Source organism: Syngnathus leptorhynchus, chromosome 2 (genome assembly GCF_054491065.1).
Source record: "Syngnathus leptorhynchus isolate UIUO chromosome 2, UIUO_Slep, whole genome shotgun sequence".
Taxonomy (NCBI): Eukaryota; Metazoa; Chordata; class Actinopteri; order Syngnathiformes; family Syngnathidae; genus Syngnathus; species Syngnathus leptorhynchus.
This window is the reverse complement of record NC_141196.1, coordinates 6,639,436-6,665,774: the sequence shown is the minus strand read 5'-3', so window position 1 is coordinate 6,665,774 and position 26,339 is coordinate 6,639,436. Positions and strand designations below refer to the sequence as shown.

At 41.9% G+C, this 26,339-nt stretch overlaps 1 protein-coding gene across 7 annotated transcripts in view; it reads left to right on the top strand.

Moving 5' to 3' along the window:
- The window catches only part of dlg3 (discs, large homolog 3 (Drosophila)), a 61,192-nt gene that overhangs the window by 19,694 nt on the left and 15,159 nt on the right, over positions 1 to 26,339 (top strand). For 4 of the 7 annotated variants that reach the window (XM_085905981.1, XM_085905982.1, XM_085905985.1 and 1 more), the window contains exons 5-13: positions 9,777 to 9,830; positions 10,549 to 10,599; positions 10,805 to 10,929; positions 11,091 to 11,260; positions 12,071 to 12,207; positions 12,455 to 12,600; positions 14,556 to 14,717; positions 22,423 to 22,579; positions 23,269 to 23,371. In XM_085905981.1, the coding sequence (XP_085762107.1) occupies positions 9,777 to 9,830; positions 10,549 to 10,599; positions 10,805 to 10,929; positions 11,091 to 11,260; positions 12,071 to 12,207; positions 12,455 to 12,600; positions 14,556 to 14,717; positions 22,423 to 22,579; positions 23,269 to 23,371 (1,105 nt within the window). The remainder of the gene's footprint in view (positions 1 to 9,776; positions 9,831 to 10,548; positions 10,600 to 10,804; positions 10,930 to 11,090; positions 11,261 to 12,070; positions 12,208 to 12,454; positions 12,601 to 14,555; positions 14,718 to 22,422; positions 22,580 to 23,268; positions 23,372 to 26,339) is intronic. The other 3 variants (XM_085905984.1, XM_085905987.1, XM_085905988.1) reach the window with 1 other exon arrangement.

Here is a 26,339-nt window from a genome sequence, read left to right as displayed (position 1 = left end):
CAATTATTTTCACCTTAAATGTAGTATGATGGTACAGCTTACAAGCAAGATGCAAGTTTGGTAAAGTCAACCTTAGTGGAGTTGTGCAGTTTAGTCTTGTCATTTTTTTTGTTTTTTTTTTAACACTGTCCTGATTTGCATTGTTTGAAGATTGAACCTCTTGCTGGGATTTTGTGGTTCATAGTGGTTGGTGATTGATTTAGCCTCTTTTGTGATGACGGGCTGCATTAGTAATTTTTGGGATATTCTATCGGTTATTTCATCGATTGATCGGGGAATTGCCCTCCCTCGCCGTTGATATTCTGCGGCAGGAAGTGTGCAACAAACATCCCCGCAGAAACACACAGCATTGGTTCCGCAAAAAAGTATTTGAAAGAAAAACGATCACTTTAGTTTTGAGCCCTACATTTTTGTTTCTGCCAATTTTTGTTGTTGACACAACAGACTCAGTCAATTTATTTTAATACATTGTCCTAGCTGTAAATACATTTCATTCGGGTTGACTTGACTTGTAGAAATATTTTACAGTAGTGTAAGCCATGGGACATGAACTCAGAAGACATTTTTCATGACTTAGCATTTCACCTGTTGACGTTGTAGCTATGTACAACAACGAGCCAGACATACACTAGGTGGTCGGTGCCACCATTACGTGACGTTTAACTCCCACGTTGCACCTCTGCAGTGCACCTCCGAAGTGTCCGAAGTCCCATGACTACGCCACGACGTTCTGTTTGCTCATTCGCAAAAGTGGCCAAAGGACTCACACTTAAGTGCAAGCGCTGCCATGGCTAAAGTTTTCCCATAGTGATCCAAAAATAGACACAAAAGAAAACATCTTAAATTGTCATTCATGTTATATGTAGATTTGGCCCTGTGTGTGAGAGATGGTCGTGAAAATGAACATCTTTGCCACGACATTGCACTGGAGCCGTTTTGCTCGTGCGTTGAAAGGTCTTACTGGTGAAGACAAAAGGCACACGAGTGCACGGACAACTCAATCCACTGGTAGCATATCAAAATAAATGCTTGGTGTGATCCTATGGTGGTCCTCCTCCTTGCCAGACAATAGAAGGGAGGGCACTGTTACTTGTTAATCGCTTGCTTGTTTTATATGGTTCGTTTGATTGATTATTATTTTTTTTTATTTATTTTGCCGATTGCAGTAGCGACTAGCCCAGTAAAATGACGCCATGGCGGGCACCCGAATCAGCGATGGAGGGCCGCAGGAATATGAGCTGCACTCAAGGGACCTTGGGTGGAATTGTGGGGCAGAGTTAAATGTAATGTGGCTATTAATTAAAGGAAAGAGTTGTGTATTGGGCAATAGATGCAGATTCATGTTTAAGTCTTGAAACTGGCTTAAAAGTCGCCACGCTTTGTGTTGCAGTGAGCCAAAGGCGAGCATCCTCTGCAAGGTAACGTCCCCCACACAATCGATACGAGTGGAGAGCTCCTGAAGCTTTCTGACTCCTCTTCATTTTTGTGGGGGTGTGTGGCTAGCTGCTCAGGCTGTTATTACTTTCATCCGGCCATTTTATCAGCTCGTATGTCGGTCAAAGCGGAACATTGAGAAGAAACATCGCAGCTTTGGGTTCATTCCAAACAAGCTTGCTGTGTTTTTTTTTTTTTTTCTTCCTTGACTAAGCTCAATCTTTCAATTGTCATACGTCTTGGAGTTTCTACTGTGTGGAACAAGAAGTGAACCATATCTTATTTATTACCACACACGTATAGGGTTTACCTTCTGAACAGTTATTCAAAATCAATTGACTTCACAGTGGAATGGAATTCATGCTTTGGCAAGTGAGCCTTTAGCTGTTTAACATCCTTAAAAATGTAAATGGAAGGGATCTAATGTTTAATCCTGTCACATGCACCTTTGAAGAGACAAATGACGATGAAAGAGCTTTTTGGGCCTCGTCACATAAATTAGCTAACTCCATCCATCTGTCTGTCCGTCCATCCTCATCAATCATGTAGTCAGAAAATTGTCATTACATATCCATCCATCCATCCATCCATCCATCCATCCATCCATCCATCCATCCATCCATCCATCCATCCATCCATCCATCCATCCATCCATCCAATCTCTCCCCCAAAAAAACAAAGACTGACTATGGCTATTCCTGAGCAAACAGGGACGGCTTGGGAATGTCTAAACTTATGTTGGCAGTTTTCCCCACTGCATTTTTCATGTCTTGCTGCAAGTGTAAAGTACATGACACACATTTCAACATTTGTCGTGAACTCATGCATACATCTTTAATTCAATGGTGCATGCGCACGGTGCCATTATGCTTCAAGGACATTGGCTTGGATGAGACCAACATTGACTTATTTTGGGGTAAAAAATGTGTCGGTTGAGTGGAGGTTCGATTTTCTGTGTGCGTGTGTGTGTGAGTGTCAGAAGAGCCTAGGACAATTTGGCGTTGCTGTTTTAAGTGCCATCTCTGTCTAATGCATTATCCAAGCAGCCCTTCAGCCATTTGGTCTGGCCTCTCGTGTGTGCGTGTGTGTCATCTCCCCCATCCTCCCGTCCCCCTCCTACATTTTTTATGCTCGGTCTGGATTCGGAGAGAAATCGGCGACCGCAGCAACACGCTGCGTCTCAGCGTTCTTACTACGCATGTCGGGAGACGTACTTTGTCTATCAGTACATATTTTTTACCTGTTCTTTTACTTGAATAATTTATCATCTGTCCATCGTGAAGAAATAGTCGATGATCACAGAGTACTCCAAAACAGCAAGAACATTATAAGACAGGGTAATCCATTCATTTTAGACAATAATTTAGACCCATAAAAAAACAAACAGGCTTGCTAAGTAAAATCCGTGACGTAAACGACAGATCGCGATATAACAGGGCTGTCTTGGGTCAACCAAATCTGTGGGGGGGGGGGGGGGGGGGGAAACCCTCCTCAATTCTGTTGTTTGGGTTGGACAATAGAAGCAATCCCAGTTTAATAGCATGCATGATTACTGCTCATGATAGTCTCTCTCTGTCTGAACATGGCTTCTGCGGGGTTATTGTCTTTTCATCCGCTCAATTCTGTACGTACATGTCCATACCGGTGAGCAGTGTTAATATTCCAAGCCTCTGACGTAGGCTGCAGTGACGTCACAGGCTGCCTGTCAGAGATTTTGGATGAATGCGAGCTTGACAATTTGGACGGATAATTTGTCCGCGACATGTCCATCTCACTGGGCCAGAAGCACATATGTATGGAGTTGCATTGATATTTATATTTGTTTCTTAAACTGTGGTGAAATAGGTGGCCAGGCATCAAGTTTTAAGCTTCAAAGCCAAGCATGGCAAAAATTAAGTAAGCAAAATTTGCACATAAACCACATTGTAGATGATACATTGCGCTTGCAATCACGTCGATCTTTTTTTTAATGGTCCATTCTCCTCATTTCCTCACTTTATTGTTGCTTAGTTAATGTTTGCTATCAGTTAGTCAAACTGACAATTGAACCTAATTTTGCATTCATTCTGAATTGAGATTCGGTACTTGCGTACTTGTTGAGCTTTTGAGTTGCGGTCCTTCTCAGGACATTGAACTGAATGCAACGAGGCCGTTTAGGTTGTCTTAGCTAGGACTGGATTTTAAACATGAACCCGCTCTGTTGAGAAGAGAAACGACAACCTGAACAATCAATTGTGTTTGACTCTCTTGCCCATTTGAATACAATGATGGGAATATTTGCATGTTGCCATTGCCAAATATGTAATAATCGTAGGGTGGCTTCTGCATTGTTCGTTGTGGCATTCCGTTGGTTTGACAGCTTTGCAGGAAATGATGCCAAAAATACATTTTCTCTCCAAAATAAAACGAATCACTCACCGTCGCATTAATACCGACTTTCTTATCTAAGACGCGTCATGTCGTTCAAGACACAACATTACCAAGTCCTGTTGAGTTTCTTATTTTTACTTGAAGCAAGACTTATAAATCTAACTCTGGAGTACATTTCAGAGGTTGCACTTTTTTGCTTTCACTTAGAGTATCAAGAAGGGCACAATCGGTTGATCTTCATCCAGAGTCCTTTTTTATACTTCTGCTCGACAGGGCAGGAAGGAAAGCATAAATAAAATGGAGGCATGATGAAGAGAAATAAATGGATGAGATAAGTAATTACCCATGGGTTTTGCGAGAGGTGTTGTCAGGGTCTCTCCATGTGGTCAAATGTGCTGGCAGATATGTACATGCCGAACAAGACGATGAAGCGCAGTAGTGGGCCTTTTGGATATCAAGAGCTTCATTGTCACCGCTCTGTTAGCTGAGAGCCCGCAGATCCCGATCAGCCCGCTTATAAAACCCAATATGCGCTGTTGCGGATTAATATTCGCCATTAAAATGTCCAATTATGTAATCAGCCAAATCCAAGCTGTGCATGCGCTCAGCGGAATCTCTTCTCATCAGCCTGATCACAAGGACTGACTGTGAAGAACGACTCGGTCTGATTTGCGAGAAACGTTGATGATATTTGGACTTTTATTTATTCCAGTGCCATGTACATTTTTTTGTTGTTGTAGATGATATTTTGACTTTCAGTTCTTTTTTCAAAATGGTGAGAACTGTAGACATATAGCGCAAGTCAGTGCTTCTTGAGTCAAGGCACATTTTTCAGTGCAAAAATCTCAAGGCCAGCTACCCCATATATATTGTAATAAATCAATTTACTCACAAATATAGTACTAGGTGTGAAATCTGCATTTCATTGTGAACTCTTAGTGTAGCTTACATTCCGCCGTGTGAAAATCAGCAGGTGGCGACACAATTTAAATGTACTTGTTACTTGTTTTAGTTGTCTTAAAACATCACTGACATACGTAGATAGAGCAAAGACATTAAAATAATCCAATTTGAATTTACCAAGTGAAATCGGATCATATCCCTCAAGCCAATGGTTGGCTATTTTTTTTGAAATTTTACTGCTCCCTCATACCTTCTTTGCCACTTTCTTTGTGCTCTTCATTTCATCGCATCGGATGCGGCTCAGTGCCGCATTTGCGAAAATGAAATCTAAAAATGCAGGCAAGTCTTGTTCAAGTTCAGGCTTGTGTTTTTCATTCATCAAGTCCGGAAACCGACCACTCAAGTCATGTGACAGGAGTCGAGCGCTGCGAGGGAGGCGACCCTGCTTCGCTGACCTCCCATGTTGGCGAGGGTGGAATGGTGTGATGTCACCGATGTCTCGCCGCGTTGATGTGCTGAATTTTATTCTGTGACTCACTGTCCTGGCTGCGGATGTGCTGATCAAGAGCATTGTATGGGCGCAAATTTTGGATTAGGTTCAAATACAATACGGTGTAAAAGCGGTTAACATGTCTGCCTCACTCAACTATGACCCCTGTGATTCACAATTCTTTGATTTGTGTTTTGTTGTTCCACTAAAAACTCGCCTTCCAGAGACCAAAAATGGTCGTTTGCCGTTATCTTACAGCATCGAGACAAAATGAAACCTTTTTGGATTGCGTCAGTCGATACAACTCTTGCACAAGTTACAAATTTGCCAACATTTTGCTCATAAAGAAATATGGGTCTTTTTAATTCACGATTATTCTGTTGTACAGTATGAACGGCTATGCGTGTCACATGTACCTTGCGTCATCTAGTGGAAGAGATTTTAATAGTTTTTCTTGTCTCTATGTATCTGGCACGGGCACATAAACAAAGAAAGAAATAATAACTTTTACTCAACATTTGGACACCCATAGACCTACATTGCAGACTCTCGACTTTCCCTTTTCTCTTTCCTTTGAAGGTGACATTTGCCATCCAGTAAGCCACAGCGTGCGTTTGCAACGCCGCATGAAAATGAGCGCGGCTTGCCAACAGCTGTGACGGACTATTAATTAATTACGCTCTTGTCGATGTGTGTTGTGTTGGGGAAGACGAGGTGGGGCCTTGTGGGGTTGTGCGTGTGTGTGTGTGGGGGGGGGGGGGGGTCAATGAGCGGGCGACAGTCACAGTCACGATGCTCAATCACGGCCATCCTATCGGAGAACTTTAGAGCTTTAATGGAGCAGTTTTACGGTCGTGGTAATTAATTTCAGCTTATTGGAATAAATAAATAGCTGATTTGCGCACGTGTTGCGGCGGCAGAGACGGAAAGGAAGCCGGTGACCTTTATGGTTAAGAGATTCTCAGAGTATCATCTCATTAGTGCGCCTTTTGTTCTTGACAACCGACGCACCCATCCTATCGCAAGGCCTTCGCCGCCGCATCCCCCCCCCCCTGAGCCGCACGACCCCTCCGCGCCGTAAATGAGATGTCGGCCGCATGGTAATTAAGTCGCTATTGATTGGACTGCAGCGTGGCGTGCGGCGGGCCAATGACAGCCAAGTGAGCAAGCAACGCTGTCTACATATCCTCATATATCAGTGTTTCCCAAGCTTTATTGAGCCAAGGTGCATATTGTATTTTACTGTAGGAAAAAGTCTCATGGCATACCATTATATAAAAAAGAAAGAGTAATAATTGTTTTCCCGCAAAGCAGAGAGATTATACAGTATATATGTCCGTGAGTACGATTGTATGCTCCGTTTGAGTTTAAAGTAGCGCTTACTTTAAGGTTAATAATTATTGTAGCGTCTTAGCTAATGTCATGTAGCCGGTCTATGGCCTTTCACAATACAAGCTGCAATGTGCTAGCAGACTTTTGCTATTATGTGGTTTAGTTTTTGTTGTTTAAATATTTGGTCTTTTGGTTTTATGTGCTGCTGCTCTGTGTGTTATAAAGTAGCAATCGTTTTAAGGTTTACCGTTACTGTGTTACATGTTAGTTTTGGATTAGCGGTTGTTATTGTATGGTTTAGTTTAGGATTTGGTTGCATAGAGGAAGTCAACCCAAAAATGCTCTTTACAGTGTTATATGTGCCCCCACTAGTCTAAGCACAGCATTGTGATTGATATTGCCTTTGCGGAATATGAGTTAAGCAGCAAAATCCACCTGTTTTTATCCATTTTAGGGGGCAAGCATTTCGTCACTTGCTGTCGACTGAAAATGACATCACAGTTGCCAGGTCTCATGTCACATCTAATCACAGCTCAGCTTCAGAAAACTGGTTGTGACTAAGACCTGGCAACTGTGATGCCGTTAATATTTGTGACCCTGTGATCAGAAATGACTCTTTTGAGATTTAAGGCCTTCTAAATACTGTACATTTGACTTTACTGAGAAACCGATGGGGGGGGGGTCAGAAAAAGTCACTGGTGTTAAAATGTCAATATATAATTTCTACATAGAATGATATCGTTTGGGTTTGTGTGTGAAATGCTTAATAGTTTAGTAATGAGGACTAATGAAAAGTTTGGCGTGAATGCGCTCCGAAAGAGTTGAACAATTTCAAGTTGGATGTTTTTGAAATAATTATTTTATTCATTTGAGGAATATGTAATATGAATATGGAATATGTACATTGATTAACATTTCTGCATCGATTTGGGAATGTTGTCAAGTAAAATTTGTATGATGAAAAATAATGACTGTCTGTATAGGAATGAAGATTTTGTCAAATAAAGCTTTTGGGTTGGAGCATGTATATGAAGAGGAAACGCAGGAAGGCAAAAAAATAAAAAGTGCCGCGAGCAGCGAGGTGCAGCAGGGGGATGCTGCAAAGTAGGCCTGCTGGCCAATGCTGTGTTCAGGCAGTGGTTGCCATGGCAACCCATTGATTATTTAACAATTGGGATGAAGCCTGTGCCCTGCATTTGCTTCTGTGGGTGGCGTCACCGTCTCCAGAGTGAACCACACATTTGCCACGTATACACCAGGTTAACGCTACGTAAAGTTGACTCCTTCTATTATTTATGTATCGTTGTGTATTTCTGTGTTCTTATGAGGCTTGCATGTGGACTACCATTGGGTTTTTTATATTTTGTTTATTCAAAGTTTTTTTTCAACCATTTAACACCCCAGCAATATCGTAAATTTGTTTGAAATTTTAGAATTACCCGCTTAGCTCCTTTGCATGTTACCATGATTTGCTAGCAAGCAGACATTCTTTCTTTTCTTTTCAGTCCACATTACAGTTGCAGTCAGTGTTAGAGGATTAAGTTTACAATTTACTTGGCAATAATCTAGAAAAAAATAGATTGATTTCTGATGTAGGCTTTTAGATCAATGCCTCCAGCGTGTGTGCAGCCTGGCGCATGTGCAACCTGGATTGGCATCAATCTGTGAAATGCCGCTGACTTGACCTCTAATCCTTAGCCTACTTCCCATCAAAGGATTATCCAGATGCCGTAAATTGCTATTTGGTCCTCGATGGCCTTACTGGAGCACAGACAGCCAAAAATGTGTTCTAAGATTTGATACTACTCTACTCACATGCTTTCAAATTGAGCGTATTCTTCTTCCTCAGGGCGGCCGACAGATAAATGTGGATGACCATTCTGAGAACTGGCGAGGGGGGGGGGGGGGGGGGGGGTTACTAATCCGGTCTAATCCTAGGTACTTGATTTGTTTGCTCAATGTTAAACAAACGCATGTTGAGATTATTTGTGCTGAGATTATCTTGTGTTTTTTTTATGTCAGACGGCTGTTTTATCTTACTGATATCTTGATTTTGGTGTCTGGATTTACTGATTCCCACGTTATTTCTTGACTCTAAATCCCATGATGCACTTGGTACCACTTTTTTTTTTTGTTCGTTTTGTTTTGAGACAACAAACATGCAATTTGTGTCTAGTAGTTCTTTCTCAGAAACAGTATCCAGAGAAGCAAGACTTTCCTCTGAGCTCTTCTTTGTTTAGCATACAATTGTATTGACCTTCAGCTATAAATGACATCTTTCATCTTTAACACTGGATGCGGTTATTTTCTATACTCTAAACACGCACACTGGTCAAAGATTTATTATATATCACTCCAGACTTTTGACTGCTACTCATAGCACAGTTGAAAATAGAGACTACATGGGTGTATATTTATTTGCTTTTCATACAATGTGCAGTATGATGAAGTTGTTATTTTTAGTTATTCTGTTAGGAAAAAATTATCTAATCATCATATATCATATCATATCGTATCATATCATATTATGATTCAGCTGAAAGTAAGCTTGTTGAAAAATCATCATCATTATCATCATCATTTGCACTCCATAATGTTGCTTTATTTGGAATCAGATGGAATCAGAATTTGAAAACATGTCAAATGTACAGTAAAATGTTCAGGGGGACACCCTGAACCAGTTGCCGGCCAATTGCCGGGCACACAGAGACAAACAACCATCCGCACTCGCACTCACACCTACGGGCAATTTGGAGTGCTTAATCGGCCTACCATGCATGTTTTTGGGATGTGGGAGGAAACAGGAGTGAGTACCTGGAGAAAACCCACACAGTCACAGGGAGAACACACAGGGAGGGGCAGCGCCAGAATCGAACCCACAATCTCTGAATATAATTATTCACAATAAATTAACAGATTGAGTCACGTTCCCATTTTTTTTGCTTTGCTAAAACGTTTTTAGAATAAATCAAATTTATAATTCAAAATTATTTAATCAATCAAAAAAATCTCATTTTTTCTTTTCTTTGTTCATAGTAATCGTATAAAGTGCACAAATGTTTGCCCCATATTTAAATGTGTGAGTGTGTGCGCTTTCTTTTGTGTTTGTTGGTGGTCTCCGGGCCCCTGTGGTCATTTTCAGCCTTTCGCACCTTCCCGCACCTTCTCATGTGTGTACGTGCGCATGGCGTCCGGTGTGCAGCCGCCGTCATCTGCTGAGATAATGTGTATCTCTTCATATTCACAGGCCAACCCTCCCCCCATCATTGTCAACGCAGACTCACTTGATGCAGGCTCTTATGTAAGTATCTCCTCCCTCTCTCTTCCTCCCTTCTCTCTCTCTCTCTCTCTCTCTCTCTCTCACACACATAGTCCGTTTCCACGTTTGTGTGTGTGTGTAGACGTTTGCCATGTGAACATCCACATCCATTATACATTTGACCTTTAACCCAGCCTTTTGTTTTTGCTAGGGCATTGCAGATTTAGTGTCACGGTCGAGACGCAGAATAAACTCAAAATCCGATTTTATTTGAGCATAAACTGCACGTGTTAAAAATGTGAGAATTTTTGCTGAAGCGTTTTGGTGTGCAGTGCTGCTTTGAGATACGAGTGACTCAACTTTCGAGTTCGGGTGATTTTGTTTTGCTTAAAGTCTGAGCCATACAAGAAGTAACAAGACAAAAAAAAACAGACAAGCAATACATGAAACCAAGAGAATGTCACTAACAACCATAAAAAGTCTACGAGCTTCAAGCTAACACACAATGCAAAACGCCACAGCTAGGCTCACAAAACCCGCATCGGTTTTGTTGTCGTTATGATTATTGCGGGTAGGGATATTTGAACAGCCAATACAACAAGACAATGCAACATTAGCAGGCATATATTCTTTATCCTCTTTGTCCTGTGATAAAACTGTTTATTTTTTTTGTGCTGTCAGTGAGAATTACAAAAGAATTTCCCATGTATAATACAAGCCAGCTTTGCTAAGGAGCTTTTTGTCTTTTCTTGTGTCACAGGTGAACGGCAGCGATGGCATGTACAAGTATGAGGAGATCATCTTGGAAAGGGTAAGTTAGTGCTATATGGCCACTTGGTTTTGCGCTACATCAATGCAGCAGTCATTGAACGATGGAATTTTTGAAGCTACTATAAGCAGTTTCATGTGGTTTTGTTAAAAAATGACAAGTTCTTCTAAAATGATTATTTTGGTATTTGTAGTTTTTGTTGCTGGAAATATTTGCAACATTAGTCTCCCTTTTTTTTTTCTTTCAGGGGAATTCGGGCCTGGGCTTCAGCATTGCTGGAGGCATCGATAATCCGCACATTCCTGACGATCCGGGGATCTTCATCACCAAGATTATTCCGGGAGGAGCGGCAGCCATGGACGGGAGACTCGGGTAACACCGATTTTTCTGATCAGGAAATGATATATATTGTCAAATTGCAACTTTGTTATCGTAACATTACTACTATTTCGTGATATCCAGTGCATCACTGAAATTGGCTGCAGCATTTGTAGCGATGAGACGACGTAAGGCTTTCTCGTACCCATCCGCAGGGTTAACGACTGCGTACTACGCGTGAACGACGTAGACGTGTCGGAGGTGGTCCACAGCCGGGCGGTGGAGGCCTTGAAGGAGGCGGGGCCGGTGGTGCGTCTGCTGGTGAGGCGGAGGCAGGCCCCACCTGAGACCATCCTCGAGGTCAACCTGCTCAAAGGGCCCAAAGGTAATGCACACACAACCACTTTAACTGTGGGAATGCAAATGTCAAAAAGCTTCTCAAGGCTGACCATGTTATAATATATTTTTGTGCATCACATTGTATCTTTTGGCTTTACTGTGGCCACCTTTGGCCAAATAAAACTACAGTCCAACCAATATTAACTTATATATTGGCTCATTGCTTATTTTTTCTTTATATAATTTCTTATATATATTCTTTTATATTCTTTTCATGATAGTGATGTCCAAATATTACCATTGATTTTATTATTTTTTATTATTCTTAACACAATTCTAACTAATTTTTTTTCCAAGAAAGATATGTACTAAATACTAGTTCTTTTTTTTTTTATATCCTTTTACATTTTCACATTTGATCTTATGTGCACTGAATGCCCTTTTATTTTATTTTACTTTTTGCACCAAACGGAGCAGGGCTCAAATTTTGACGTACTATGGAGAACGACAAAAAGGCAATTCTGATTCTACAAGTTATGCTTCTAAACATTTTTTTGTTGCTTTTAATATTACAACTTTATTCTTTTATAAACTCTAAATTATGTTCTCTCATAATATTTTCTTTGTTCTTGAAACAATACTATTTGTATATTACTGCTCTCCCTTCTAATTCTGAAAGCTCAAACAAGAATCATGTCAGAAAATTATTGTTACATATCCATCCATCCATCCATCCATCCATCCATCCATCCATCCATCCATCCATCCATCCATCCATCCATCCATCCATCCATCCATCCATCCATCCATCCATCCATCCATCCAAAGATAAATGTTTATTTTGTCAACATTCCAGGACTGGGATTCAGTATTGCCGGCGGAATCGGCAATCAGCACATCCCGGGTGACAACAGCATCTACATCACCAAGATCATCGAAGGGGGAGCCGCCCAAAAAGATGGACGGCTGCAGACGGGAGATCGCCTGCTTGCTGTAAGACCCTCCTCACGTGTCTTATATATTTCCCATATTTCCTCTCAACATGCACACACCAACACAGCCAACCTTGAGCTTCTCTCACACAATTGCAATATGCCCGAATCTCACTTGGAGCTGTGATCGCGTTGGCTGGTGCGACACGGGAAAAGGCTTTTTACGAGTTTTTAGTCGCGGGTGATGCAATTTTAAAATACGCGTGTACCCCGACTGGAGGTTTCTTACGGCTTGTTTTCTGTTCCAGGTGAACAACATCGTGCTTCAGGACGTGCGTCACGAAGAGGCGGTGGCCGCACTGAAAAACACGTCCGATATGGTTTACCTCAAGGTGGCCAAGCCAGGACCCGTGCACCTTAATGACATGTACGCCCCGCCCGACTATTCCAGCAGTACGTATTTACTTCGTCGTCTTCATTCATATATTAGGGATAGTCACGAAAGTAATCAATTGTCACATCGTTGATTGTGTAGAATTGACTCAGTACCAATTTATTATACTGATTATAAAATAAATAAAATGTAATACTTGGAAACAGGAGTAATAATATTCATGGTGGTAATAGTATTAATATTATGTCTAATGGAATTTTTATTAACTCCTCTTTCCACGCGTGTTTTAATTCATGTCTGGGGTGCACATTTCAATGGAAAAAAACAAATAGAGACAAAAAGAGTTTTTCAATATAGAAGGAAGGCATTTTTTTTGCTTTGACTAGCATGCAAAAATTAACCAAAACGATATATAAATTAATAATAAACCAAAGCACATAACTCTAAGTAGCTTAATGTAAAACCTCATAGACGAGCTAATGGATAGCTTTGTGGGGTTTTAACCCTTCATGCAACGGATATTTACAACAAACAGTGGTGAAACAGACATTATTGGACTCAGTGGTTAAGTAATCATCCCCCAACATGAAGGCTGTAATGAACCCAGTTGCTCATGATGCTGCGTCATCAGTAGGTACATGAGCAAACCGCGATAAAGCGCTTTGAGTAGCTAAGGTAGAAAAGAGCTGTACAAATGAAAGCTCCTTTCACCATATAACAATACTCACAGGCATATATTATTTATCCTCTGTGAAGAATCCTCTGCTACCACTGCAGTTTACTAAGGAGCTGTCTTTGCCTCCGTGTGTTTGTTTTATACTGCAAAATCATGTCTGTGTGTTTCATTTCTGAAATTATATTTATTTTGGTCATTAATATATGTTTATTTTATAAAGTAAAATATAATAGTGTTATTTATCTTATTATTATCAGAATTATTAGAATTATCAGCCCTGGTGGAGGTTTGCATGTGTAATTTCGCTTAGTATAAGGATTTGTCATTTTAGAATACTATGAGAATGGGACCTTCTGCCATCTAGTGGACGAGTCTTTTGTTGTTATACCATAGAAGTATAGGAAAATGAACAAAACCACATTATTTATATTTCTTGGAGCAATTCAATGAGATTGTATCAACACTATGTTAACCAAGTGGTGACAAAAAATACCATCTCCAAATGTGTTACTACGTAAACAAAGACCCACTTCTCTACAAATACACTTTACATAAATCTCACATTACATAACACAATGGTGTGACACTTCTTAATAATATAATGCTGTCTTTTTATCTTGAGGAGTGATGAACTTGCATGAATTTCTTGCACTGGTTCATTGCTCTCTTGAACAAAAACGCCCAAGACACCCACATCGTGACTATTATACACACTACGCACGCACACACACACACATGCGCGTGTGCGCTCACGGGCAAACACACGCAGGCAATTCTTCCCACAGCAACAAGCTTAGTTCTCTGCCTCCTACTGAGTGTGGCCGGTTTCTCACATCCCACCTGCGCATGGGGGCCCACAATCTCAAGGCGAAACGTCTCCAAACTCTTCTTTGACGAGCCATTTACTAAGCACACTGACTTTGCGACTGTATTTGTTTTTTGGGCCTTTTCCTCCATGTCACACAGTTGATCAGGATTTAAAGTGGATTTAATCACAACTAAAGTGTAGTAAATGATGAATAATAAATGCCTGTGACTATTGTTATATACTCTGTTGCTCCAGGGCATGTTCAAATAGTTGTTTAAAGCTTTACTACTACATCAATACTCGCTTTGTTCGCCCTTTTATTGCACTTTGTGTTAACATTAAAACAGTGATGTGGTTTGTGTTCAATAAATACACAACATATAACTCTTTAAATTTAGTTTTCCATTATAACATGAAGTGAAACTAATTGAAAGCATCAACTATTAAAAAAAGAAAAAAAAATGTCTTCCTCCTTTTGACTAACTTCCTGTGTCCCCTATGGTGTAATCATTCTTGCTTTCCCCCTACTGGCCTGGCCCTCCCTCCAGCCTTCCCCACCATGGTGGACAACCACGTGAGCCACAACTACATGGGCGCCATGGAGCCCAAGCCGCCCTACCCGCCGCCCCAGGTCACCCCGTCCAGGTACTCGCCTGTCCCCCGGCACATGCTCGGCGAGGAAGACTTCACCAGGTAAGTCGCTGACCATGGAAAGCACTTATTCCATTCCCGGCATCCAGCTTAAGGTCCATGTGCTAGTACGCTATTTGTATTTTGCTAGGAAGACCATTCAGTCCACTAGTAGAATGACTTGGTGTGTTACTAGTCAGGCCAAACTACCAGTGGGCATGTTGCTGCTGCCAGTATGGTCCAAGAGGCTACCAGTGTGTGACCTACGTCTACTAGTTGGGCCTAATAGTGATACTGTTGCCGCACACACACAGTTGTTTATTACTACTGGCCAACTTACTAGTTGGATATGGTTACTCATGAAGCACACGTGTGCACTTGTTGACACCAATGTGCAACTTGTACTACTAATGAAGCACTAAATATTCACTCTTAGCGTTTTATGATACTAGTAATACTAGTGGGGTGCGGTTGTCAACTAGTGCACAGTTTCACCTCACTAAAAACATGCTGTTGTCCTACTAGGAGGCTAAAAGTGTCCTACAAGTGAGGACGAAGAGCACACTAGTACATCGACTGTGGCTGGATGACTCCTACCTTGCCTCCCTTTGCATTACTTAACCGCCACAGACGCGTGATTGCAACTGCAAAGATTTCAAGCACACAGCTTGCTTGGAGGTCTTTTTTTTTTTTTGGTTTTCTATTTTTTGGTTTGCTTTTTGCTGTTGTGGAACAAATGCGTCACAACACATATTTGAAAGCAGTTTCTCTGCCCTTACATACTGTTCCTTTTCCGTGCGAGTTGCATGTTTTGATTAATTTTGACGCAGGTAAAAACGATTTTCATCATAATCGTCTTTGTACGAACATATAGTATCACTGATAAATGAATGGCTGTTCCTAATCCATGTTTGTGAGAAAAGGTAAAGGTGTAGATCTCGCACCCGTGTCAATGCACCTTTTGACCTTTTGTGTGACTTCCCTCCCTTTTTTTTAGTGTGTATAATCAGTTTTACGCCGTTATACTGTTTCAAGAATCCCACCATGACTCTTCCAAGACCAACAGGTCAAATGTGGTCAGAACACAGACACTTCTTGGGACTTTTTTAAGCTCCCACTGTCACATAAAAAGTCCTCATATATATCTATGTACAGGTCCAACATTACTCTCACCCGTGTCGTAGATTCAACACACTGGTGAAAGTCAAGTCACATGAAGAAAGCGTACAAACATTTTGTAACGAAACAAAAGAATTGCATTGAGATTCTTTTTTTGTTTTTATATATTTAGGGACACTTGAGGAAAAGTCGTCAAATTTCAGGGTGACGTTGAGGCCATTGTAATTGCTGACAAATGTCAAAATGGGCCAAATTTGAGCCAAACAGTATGTAAGGGTTACCAGTTTCAGTCCTGCATGGGTTTTCTTTTTGGTCACTGTCGTCCAGTTCTTGTCACCGTGTGGTTGGCGTGAACACGAGACACACATGTTCAGTCACCTGGTGAAGCCCAACAAATGTGGATTTGCATTTCTAAGATCAGTACGGGGAGTTGACGTTGAGTTAAAGCTGGACAGTGTGTGGTGCCTTTGACCTCCTAAACCCAAGAATTGAAAATAGCATCATCATTGGGGAGTGTCCCGCGAGGTCTTGAATCATCTTGACCCACAGCTCTGGGGGGGAGGCTCCCTGTGTGTGCGCGTGTGTACGTTTGTGTGTGCGTGTGCATGCAGGCGTCGGAGTATGTTACTGCGGTGGTCTTGTCCCGTGGCCCTGTAATGTCCTTTTGTGCAAACTGTCTACATTGTATGTCGCATCTTTTGTTGCCATGTGTCAGAGGTGGGGGCGGGGGTCTTGAGTCACATGACTTGACTTATATCGGACTTAAACTTTAGGACTTGGGACTCGCTTGATTTGGACTTGACTCTAACTATATGACAAGTGTTGCCTGTTTGACATTTGAAAATCAAGATTGTTAGTGACATTTGTTTGGTTGTTGAGAGAATTGCTACTTTTTGTGTAGCACGAAAAAAATACCAGAACCCCTCTCACACATTTGATTTCATTTGTGATTGCATATCTTCATTGTCACATAGCCAAAGATATCAAATAACCAATTCAAATTATAACAACATAACTTCAAAACAATGGTATTGTTGTTGTTTTTTGTAGTAAAATGTGAACTAAGGCAAATTCAGCCACAATTAATTTCTAAATAAACCGTTGTTGACAAAGGTAAACCTGCACAGGATTAATCATCCATAGCCTAATTTTATGTAATTGTAACGGTGTAAAACTGGTATGTCTAGTTAAGTCCAATTTCTCCAGAATTGCAACTGAGTGAAGACCTGAGACATTGACACATGCGTGACTTGCTCCCACCTCTGGTATGCGTGCTTTTCTTCCTGTCCTACACTTTGTCCCGTTCACTGTGATTCCTGTACCCCCACAGCCGGGCTGAGCCAATTTACAGTGTCATCCACAAGCCTGGGGAGGGCAAAGGTCCCCAGGCTCTCTTCAGAGGCTTCTGTCCTTCCCCTGCACCCTTGTGCCAAGCTCCACTCCCCCTCTCTGGCAGGTACTAACCTAGTCTGTCACGCCTTGCTCAGCTAACCCTCCTCTCCTCAAAACTAGACCTTTTCACTATGACGTCACACGTTGGCGAAAGCGGCAGCGTTCTCCCACGACACCGCTCGTAAACCAGGTTTAGTGCCGTTTAGCAAAAGCACACGTAGAGTTAAGCTCCGCCGAATGACATCATCGAAATGATGCGTAACGATTGTGCCACTTCAGGGGGGTTTCGACTTGAAAGGTTTCACTACACGACGATGAAACAGACACTCCAAAAGCAGCACCTTCTGCCCTTTTGTCCGCTATTTCATTTTTTTTTTTACATAAAAGTGAGCCGTACCCGCTTTTGGCAAGCACATCTCTGCGGGAGGAGTGGAGCCGAAAGGGCTTTCGCACTCCCACAAGCTGCTCCGTTCCATCTGTCAGGAGGCGTTGATAAACCTAAAGCCTCTGTCTCGGGCCAAGTTTCCTCCTGAAAGGGGGGGAGGGGGGGGTCGGTAATATTCAACTGCGTTGTACATTATATCTGCAGTAGTGTCTACCTGCGTGTGACATTAGCAGATGGGCAAACATTAATTCATTGAGTCATTTTCATCTCTTTGTAAACCCTGATGTTTTTGTATGTCTGTGTGTGCATGTGCTTGTGTGTCCGTGTGTGAACTCTGAACCGCAGCTTTTATTAAATTGTGTCAAAATATGTAGGGCAGCATGGAAAAACGTTTGAGCAGTCAAAAAAAAATCAAAATAGGCTGAGCCGTCTGAGCAGTTAGTCCATATCCGTGATATCCAGATTAAGTCCATGTGTTGTCAAATTTTGTAATGTCACTAGTAGCAAGCAAACAGTTGTCAGCTAGCACAACAGTTTTGTGTTCACAATTATTGCTTTGGCTCCTTCTTTTTGCATCTTAATGCCAAGCAACTCTGTTGACGTGAGTTGAGACCTTTGCTTAGAGACATGTAGTTCTTTGCTGCCATCTTGTGGCCTCTTAATGCAAAGCAACTCGAATGAAGTGAGTTAAAGAGCTTCATTTGGACAAAAACAGTGCTTTGCTGCTACCTTCCTGGGATGGCGTCACAGTCACCGGTGCATTTCATATAGCCTCGAGTACCGAGAGCCGCAATGTAAATCCAACGTCACGATCAACCGGAAAAATTAGCACCTTTGTAGCCTGAACATTGTGGTACGTGCAGCAGATGAGCAACGGCCTCCATCCGGGATAGCAGACATCTCGGTACATACCCACCGCTGCGACTCTCAGCACAAGGAGGCTAATTTTAGATGCCTGCTATAGTAAGTGCGCAAGTGGAGCAGGTTGATTGTGACGACTGAGACGCTATAGCGGCCTTCTGCCCATCCTAACATACTCCAACGTTGTTGTCGCCCACGCCATATAAAATGAACAGGGCCGAGGTGACTGTTTTAAAGAAATAATGGAAACTAGGTTCTCTAAAGAAATAGCATAGCATATTCAACATAGCATAACATTGATTGGGAACTAACCTACACCAACACAATCATAAAGTTAGAATTACAGTAAAATATTAGGATGAAAAAACTCCTTTCTGCCATTCTTGTACAAATCCAATGGAACCAGTAAGACCGGCGGCCTGTCCTCAGTTTTATTATTTAGCATGTTTGGTCAGACTCGAAAACACAAGAAGCACTCAGATTGCAGCAGCGGGAGAGCTAATCAGCAACTTTATGCACCTCGCATCCTCGCAAACGCAAAAAGCTTTGACTCGACAAATTCATGCATGGATAACGAGGAACACTTTGACCTTTCGCTTGCCATACTTTTAAGAGACGCAAAGGTGGAAAACGAGGCGCCGAAATGAAAGCAATCACAGCAAATTAAGCAGAGTCTTCGGCTGAGGTGTTAATCAGACATCACGCGTTATTCTTAGTCACAGCGAGAAGCCCGAAATGTAAATGAGTCAAATGCAAAACGAGAACAAGAAAATGGCACGCTACTGACATACGTACACATCAAGCCTTTTGATGATTTGTTTGATATTTTGATATCCAGCTTAGGTGTTAGCATAGTATTACAAAGTTCTCAAAGTTTGGGTTGGCGCTTAACAGTTGCACTACCGGTACTAATGACATAAAAAAATTCTACTGATTTTTAGTTGGTAGTGCCTCACTACTAGTTGTGCTATCAAAAGCCATTTTGTGCATTTATTTAATATTTGTGATGTGCTGCTTACTACAGTCCAGGTACTCGTACTGGTCGCTCTTGCTAACTTTGGCATACTTGTTAGGTCCATGTTGATAACTAATTGGGCATGGAAAAAAAAAAGTGCCTAAGTTGTAAATCAGTGTGCTACAAGTTCCACTAGAGAAACATTAGATGCTAACTGGTAGAATTTCAAAATGGCGCTAATGCTTCTTACGGCATAGCACGTCGTCGTCAACTACGTAGTGCACAGTTTTGTCTGCGCGGTGTTCCTCGTTTGTAACAACATGTTTGGTGCCACATATCGTCTTTTACTTATAAAACATCATATCTAGTTCACCAAAGAGTGTAGAAGTATCACATTAAAGGCCTTAAAACTAGTGAGCGGTGTTTACATTTAGCAAAAGGGCTTCTGGGAATCTTCCTAACGACTGTGTCTCAAGAGGTTGACACATTGGAATGTTGACATGGCAAAACAGAGGAGGACTCGGTATTGGTCCGATGAAACTCCGCTTGCAACGAGTTTGTCCTGTTAAATACGCAAGTAAAATGAATTTGTTTACGCTGTGCTCATAATTGCTGAGAATGTGCAAAAGATTGTGTTTGATGCCGTACTCACTTGTGGAGTTATATAGCATTAAACCTTTCTTTTCACTAGTTCCATTTTTCTGGTTTGTGGCTGTGGGGGGCGGGGCTAATATGGAGTGCAAGTGCATCACTTGGTTTGAAGTGCCACGCCACCACGATAAGAACTTGAGCCCTTTGTTTGCATTAGCATTAATATTGAGATTTGTGGTTAGCTAGCTTGTTGGACTTAAGAAGAATAGAAAGACAGGAGCGCAAAAAAAGGGAAATTTATTTATTTATCTCGTTATTTATTTATATTTTTTGGCACGACAGCCACTGTGTGTACTTTGGGCTATAACCTCGTGTCATATTCTAGCCCATGCAGACTATAATGTCGTTTTTTTTGTTGGCATAAGGATGCTACACAAAGTAGCATCTATTTTCCCAGGTCGATCTATTGATATTTTATTGTGAAAGAGAGAATGGTTATATCATTATTTCTTAATGCTTTGTTTCAAATGCTTGGTGATTCTTTTTTTCAAGTCATTCAAATTTGTCAGGATTGTTTGTGGTGAGTCAAATGTACAAAGACATTTATTTTCACTTTAAAGGGATGTTCAAGCACAGTTAACAAAAAGTTAGTTACTTAGTTACTTCCCTCCATGCGGGTTAGGGTTAAATGTTAAGCCTCTCTGGTAATGATGATGGGCAGTGAGTGTTTGGGGCTGGTTCCCATCACACAACACAGTCATGAGATACGGCCGGGACTTGTGAAAGTGACGCGCCTCTGAGAAGAAGGCCAGATCGAAAGAAGGCGACCTACCGCTAGCCATGTTCACCGTCAACGTCTCGTCCTCTGTGTCGCTGGGGAGGAGACGGCCTCCAAAATGCTACACCAGAAGCGGCTGTCAGATTGGAACCCGAAGGTAACTCGTGTTGAATCGGGATTATGGCCATGAAGTCACATCAGTTACGTACGTTTGGAAGTTTCAAGATGTTCTTGCTTTGTTTTTTTTGTTGTTTTTATATCTGGACGAAGAGTTGTATCGAGGTGTCAAAATTAGAGTGAGAAAGTTTTTAATGTCAAAACCCTTTCTGGATATGCGTCCATCATCAAGTGTGGCTTTAAATGGTGTTTGCCATTAACTCCCTAATCTTTTCTCACATTGTAACGTACTCGATTCGAATGCCAGGTGCCTAAACTTGACAAGTCAAGATTCACCGCCTAATCCGTACTGTCTACGCAAAAATTGTTCTCAAATTCAACGTGACGCTTCCGTTTGTCCATCAAAAGATTTGTCTGTGGCTTTAATGCTTGTATTCAAGTTGACAAACTTAAATGACCAAACAGTGGATGTTTGCGATTGGACTTCCAGACCTGATCTTTCCAAACACAACTTTCACACTTTTCTTTTTGAATGCCTTAATCAAGGCTTTCCCCATCCTTGAATGTTAAAATTGTGAAATGCTGCCTCAGTGGGGAGGAGGGGAAATGGCTGTAATGGCAACTTTGAGCGCGGCCAATTGGGATGGCGATGGAATTGTTCCTGTCGACTGCAAGGGAAAAAAAAAAACACTAATAGGAACCATGCAGTGTTTTTGTGGTGGAAGGAATGTGTTTTTGCGTGTGCATGCATACAAAGGAGCATGAATGCACGTTGTCTTCATTGCTTATTAAATGTGTGTGCAAGGCCAGCGTGGCATGGACCGCCTTAATATTTTTGTGAGTGTGTGTGTGTTTGTTTGAGAGCAATGGCGCTTCAAAGTGCCCTGAAATAGAGACCGTTTCAAAAGCCTTTCTGGAAAACTGAGTCATCGCATTTAATGCAAAAAGCGGCGATTGAGTGGTGGTGGTGTGTCGGGGGGGGTCGGGGGGGGGGGGGTCTATGGAGCTGGATGTCTGGTTGTTCTGTCGGCCTTTGTTCATTTGAGTGGGTGGTGATGACTGTGAGTGTGTGACTCCAGGCAGTGGGGAAAAATGATGCCTGGAAACACTTGTGTGGTTTCTATATGTCAGAAAGAAAGATCAATGTTATCCACCATCAAGTTGCAGCGGAACCTCCAAAATGGAACCTCCTGTTTCCCCCATTGTGGTCAGATTAGTAGGGGACCTTCTTTGCCTCTTCCTCTCATCTTCTTTTGCACTGTGCTACACTGAATGTTGGAGCAGTGTGTGGTACTCCAATGAAGGTGTGCAACTCCATTTGGACAATATGATAACTTCAACAAGGGTACAAAAGATGAACCACACCACAGCGGGCGTTCACGCTAGTGTCCGAACAACAAAGAACTTGCAATTAAGTGCAACGTGTTTTACGTGTTATATTTTGTAATGTACTTTAATGGATGGCTGCCCAGGAGACTGTTCACTATTTTTTTATTTTCCTTTCCTTTCATTTTTGACTTCTTATCTTATCAGGCTGTCACTGTGGCTCTTCTCGTTTTTGTCTGGTCAGGGAGCCGAGAAAGGTGTTGCTCCACAAGGGCTCCACTGGCCTGGGCTTCAATATTGTGGGCGGGGAGGACGGCGAGGGCATCTTCGTCTCCTTCATCCTAGCCGGAGGACCGGCTGACCTGAGCGGCGAGCTGAGGAGAGGCGACCGCATTCTGTCTGTCAGTACATCCTCATGGATTTTTTTCTTTTTGTCCCTGTCACGGAAAGAACAACTCACACTCTACCTAAATAATACAATGGACTCTTAGTCACCCGCTGCGTGAAATTTTCCAGACACTAGTTTTGATTTGTGAGCAAAATGTGAGATGCTCTGAAGAAGTTCTGTATTGTATAAGTCCATTTAGCTTAACAAACATGCATTCTACTGCCCCCATGTGGCCACATCACACTCACCAAAAAGGACAGCACAATGTCCATTTAACTGCAGCAAAACATAAGAACTGTTTAATTCCTGACATTCTATTTCATTGTGTCATCACTGAGTAGTTTTATAAAATACAATATAAAGTTAAACATTTTTGCTTAAAAGATAAATAGTGACAGAAAATATTTTGAGGGTAGTCTGTTTCATGCTTTTTTTTAATTGAACAAAAAAATGATCTGATTTTTATTTCACATCCGAGTACTCACGGTAGTGTACATTCAAAGTTAAAATTGATCATCGTACTTAGCACCACCACCGAATGTAAAATAACCTACTTTGATATCCAGGCTGTATATCATTTATTTGCTTTAACTTTGATCTTAAATCACCTCCCCTCTGCAACTTGTCTTTTAGAACTTTCTTAATCACAACGCAATCCTCCCGAATTGAAATGATCAATGAAAGTCTTTGTTTTGGTCGCAGGTGAATGGAGTGAATCTAAGAAACGCAACACACGAGCAGGCGGCGGCCGCCCTAAAGAGAGCTGGACAGACCGTGACCATCATTGCTCAGTACAGGCCGGAAGGTGAGCCTCAGATTCTTGTTTCCATCACTGGAATGCACAGACATACAACATCAGAAAATGGATGGGTGGATACACGTAATATTGCAATTGTATAGCGGCCTCTGTGTGCCACAAAGTCTGCCAAGTGACAAATTACCTCATCACGTAAACGAAAGCTATTCACATTGTCATAAAACAGCGCCAATAACATTGTGCAGTTTCCCAAACTTTGACTCAAGATGCATTATTATTAATTTTTTTAATCACATAGCACACCATTAAATAAAAATGTCACAAAATGTAAAAACCTATAAAATGATGATGTGCTCATGTTCATTTTGTCACATATTCACTGTGGCTTTATCCACATACATCTAGGGGACTTTAAACTGTAGTATCAACATCTATACATTTGATTTTCATGTTGTTCACTACTTTTCAATGTGAGATACACAACATCATATGACCTTCTGGATGGCAGCCAAAGCTTCCCCAATGCAGTCTTAGTATGTAAACTTCTCACAAGTATCACAACAACACCAGTAGAAAGGCTGCTTGGGCATGCTACTAATATTTTGACCCTACAGGGGCCACTTTCAGTCTACTAGTATGTGATTAAACTTTACTATACTGTGCAACTAGTGCACAGTTTTGCCTCACTTAACAAAGATGATATACATACTAGTCCTGTGCAGGGACTTTACGTTGGATATGACGGAATATTCAGGCAGCATTTATTTGATATCCTTGAAAAGTAGGCTACTTGCGGACGACATAAAACCACTATTTGGCCCTAGTAGAATTATGAGTTCTTCGCAATAGTTTACTTATTCAATTTTAATTGCGTACTAGTCGTGGGGAAAAAAAAGCGTTGCAAGTACGGTACGACACATATAGTTCGACTAGTGCAGCCTAATCGTTTCCGTCAAGTGTAGCCCTGGCTGGCTTGGCCGCGGAAGTGTGCGCGACTCCTGTGATGCGCGCCGTGCTCCCGCGGACGGATATTGAGTGCAAGAGGGGGCGGTGCCACGGATAGCATGGAGCCGGGTTAGCCTCGTGTAAGGCGGCAAACAAACCGCATTTGGCCGCCCCTTTCCCGGCTCTCAGCGCCGACTGGCTCCCCCTGTAAACACGCATACCAGACACACTGCGAGAAGAGGAATAAGACAAAGACTGAAGAAGGGCAACTTTTGAATAAAAAGTCGTGGAAGAAGAAAAGAAATAGGCCAAGCGAGCAAGTTTGATCGGACTGCCAGCCGGGTTGAGACGATGGGGGATGGGCTAGCGCACAACAGCAGCAGCCCAGCACAAGCCGCGTGAAGTCGCTCATGGCCGGCTGAAGACCCGACAAAATACCGGCGGAAAACCGAGAAATTTCCGTCTTTTCCAGGTGAGACGAGGCAAAGTTTTATCACATAAATTAGGGGGGAGTGCGCTGCCCTTGTAGAGACGCTTTACAATTGTATTTTGGGAGCCCGATAAACAACTAACCTGCAACTGCAACCTATGACTTCTTCGGTTAGTTGGTGGAGGTCAGAACTGGTTAGCTACTAAATCAATTAATTTATCTTTATATCCTGATTTGAGTCGTACATGTTTAATTAAATAAGATTAATAACCATACAATCACCAGGTTAATGTAGGAATGCTTGACACTTATTTGTGATTACACTACATCGATTGTATTTTAATCCTTTTAACGTCGTGAATAGTTGACACGGTTTGAGTCTGGTTTAACGAATGTCGTGCTGGGGTGCATTGATATGCCGCTGAAACTCACTCTTATGTAACTCGGAAGACTAGGTAGGGACGCACAGGTGTGGTCCAACAGGTGTGTGTGTGTGTATGGAAGGCCTTTTGTGCATTTAGGCCATATCCTTGTAATCCCCTTGAAGCTCATTGCCCGAATTAGTAAAACCATTTTGCTCACTATTAGAATGACCTTGTTTTGAATGTTATGCCGGCGATTAGTGCCGTTTATTACTTTAAGGCCCAGCTTACTAGTAATGCCCCCCCCCCCCCCCCCCCTACGTCTTCCTTGTGCTACTGCCTTACATTTCCCTTCACTAGTGGACCAAATGTGACATACTAGTAGGGTAACTAACTACAAGTTAAATGTGAGGGGAAACTGCTCTTGACGTGTGCGACTACGAGTGAAGAGTGCTAGTCATGTCACTCGTTATGGTCGTAGAACAAAGTTTAGTAGTCCCGCAAAGGTTTTCCTCACGGGAAGTGTATAGTTGTCTTCTTAGAACTCCAAATCTGTCTTATCGGTGAGGATACACATATGAGCTTTTAAACAATATTTTTTGGGGGGGTAAAACTTCTACCGCAGCACTCTGCACAATGCTGACAAATGCAAACACACCCGACATGTTGTCATGACGTCGACTTTACGATAACACAGTATCACATGTTTGCTTTCTTGTTTTTCTAGTTTTTGTCTGCGTGTTTTCACCATGCCGCAATGACATGCGGACAAAGAAGATATTGTTTGTGAGCTCCCGTCAATGGAAACACACATGTTCAACCAGTAGCCCTACTAGTTTAATCCATCAATTTACCTGGGCTTTTATTTTTGCCCAACAAGTTAAAGAAAAAAAAAAAGGGAACAAAAACAATCACGTGTGTTGATTTAAATGTATGAAAAGACAGTGCAGTTATAACTCCTTTGCCCATGAGCACATCCAGGCCGTTTGCAAGCCATCTTCAGAAGGCTTCTGAGAAGCAGGGTAATTGGGGCGTTACACAATTTTCGTCATGTTCTACCAAAAAATGCTGAAATGAGTGAGCGCTGACTGTAATACTGTACGACAGCAGCACTTTAGCTATGCGGTTGGGTCACGTACTCCAAAGTTTGCTCGGCTTCACCCGGTGAAGGCCACTTAGCTGCGTACAATATTTAACAACGTACTTCAAACATGCAAGGCAAGTGCTGGCTAATGATTGACTTCCTGCAACCCCTCTGGTGACCCCAGGCTTTCCCCAG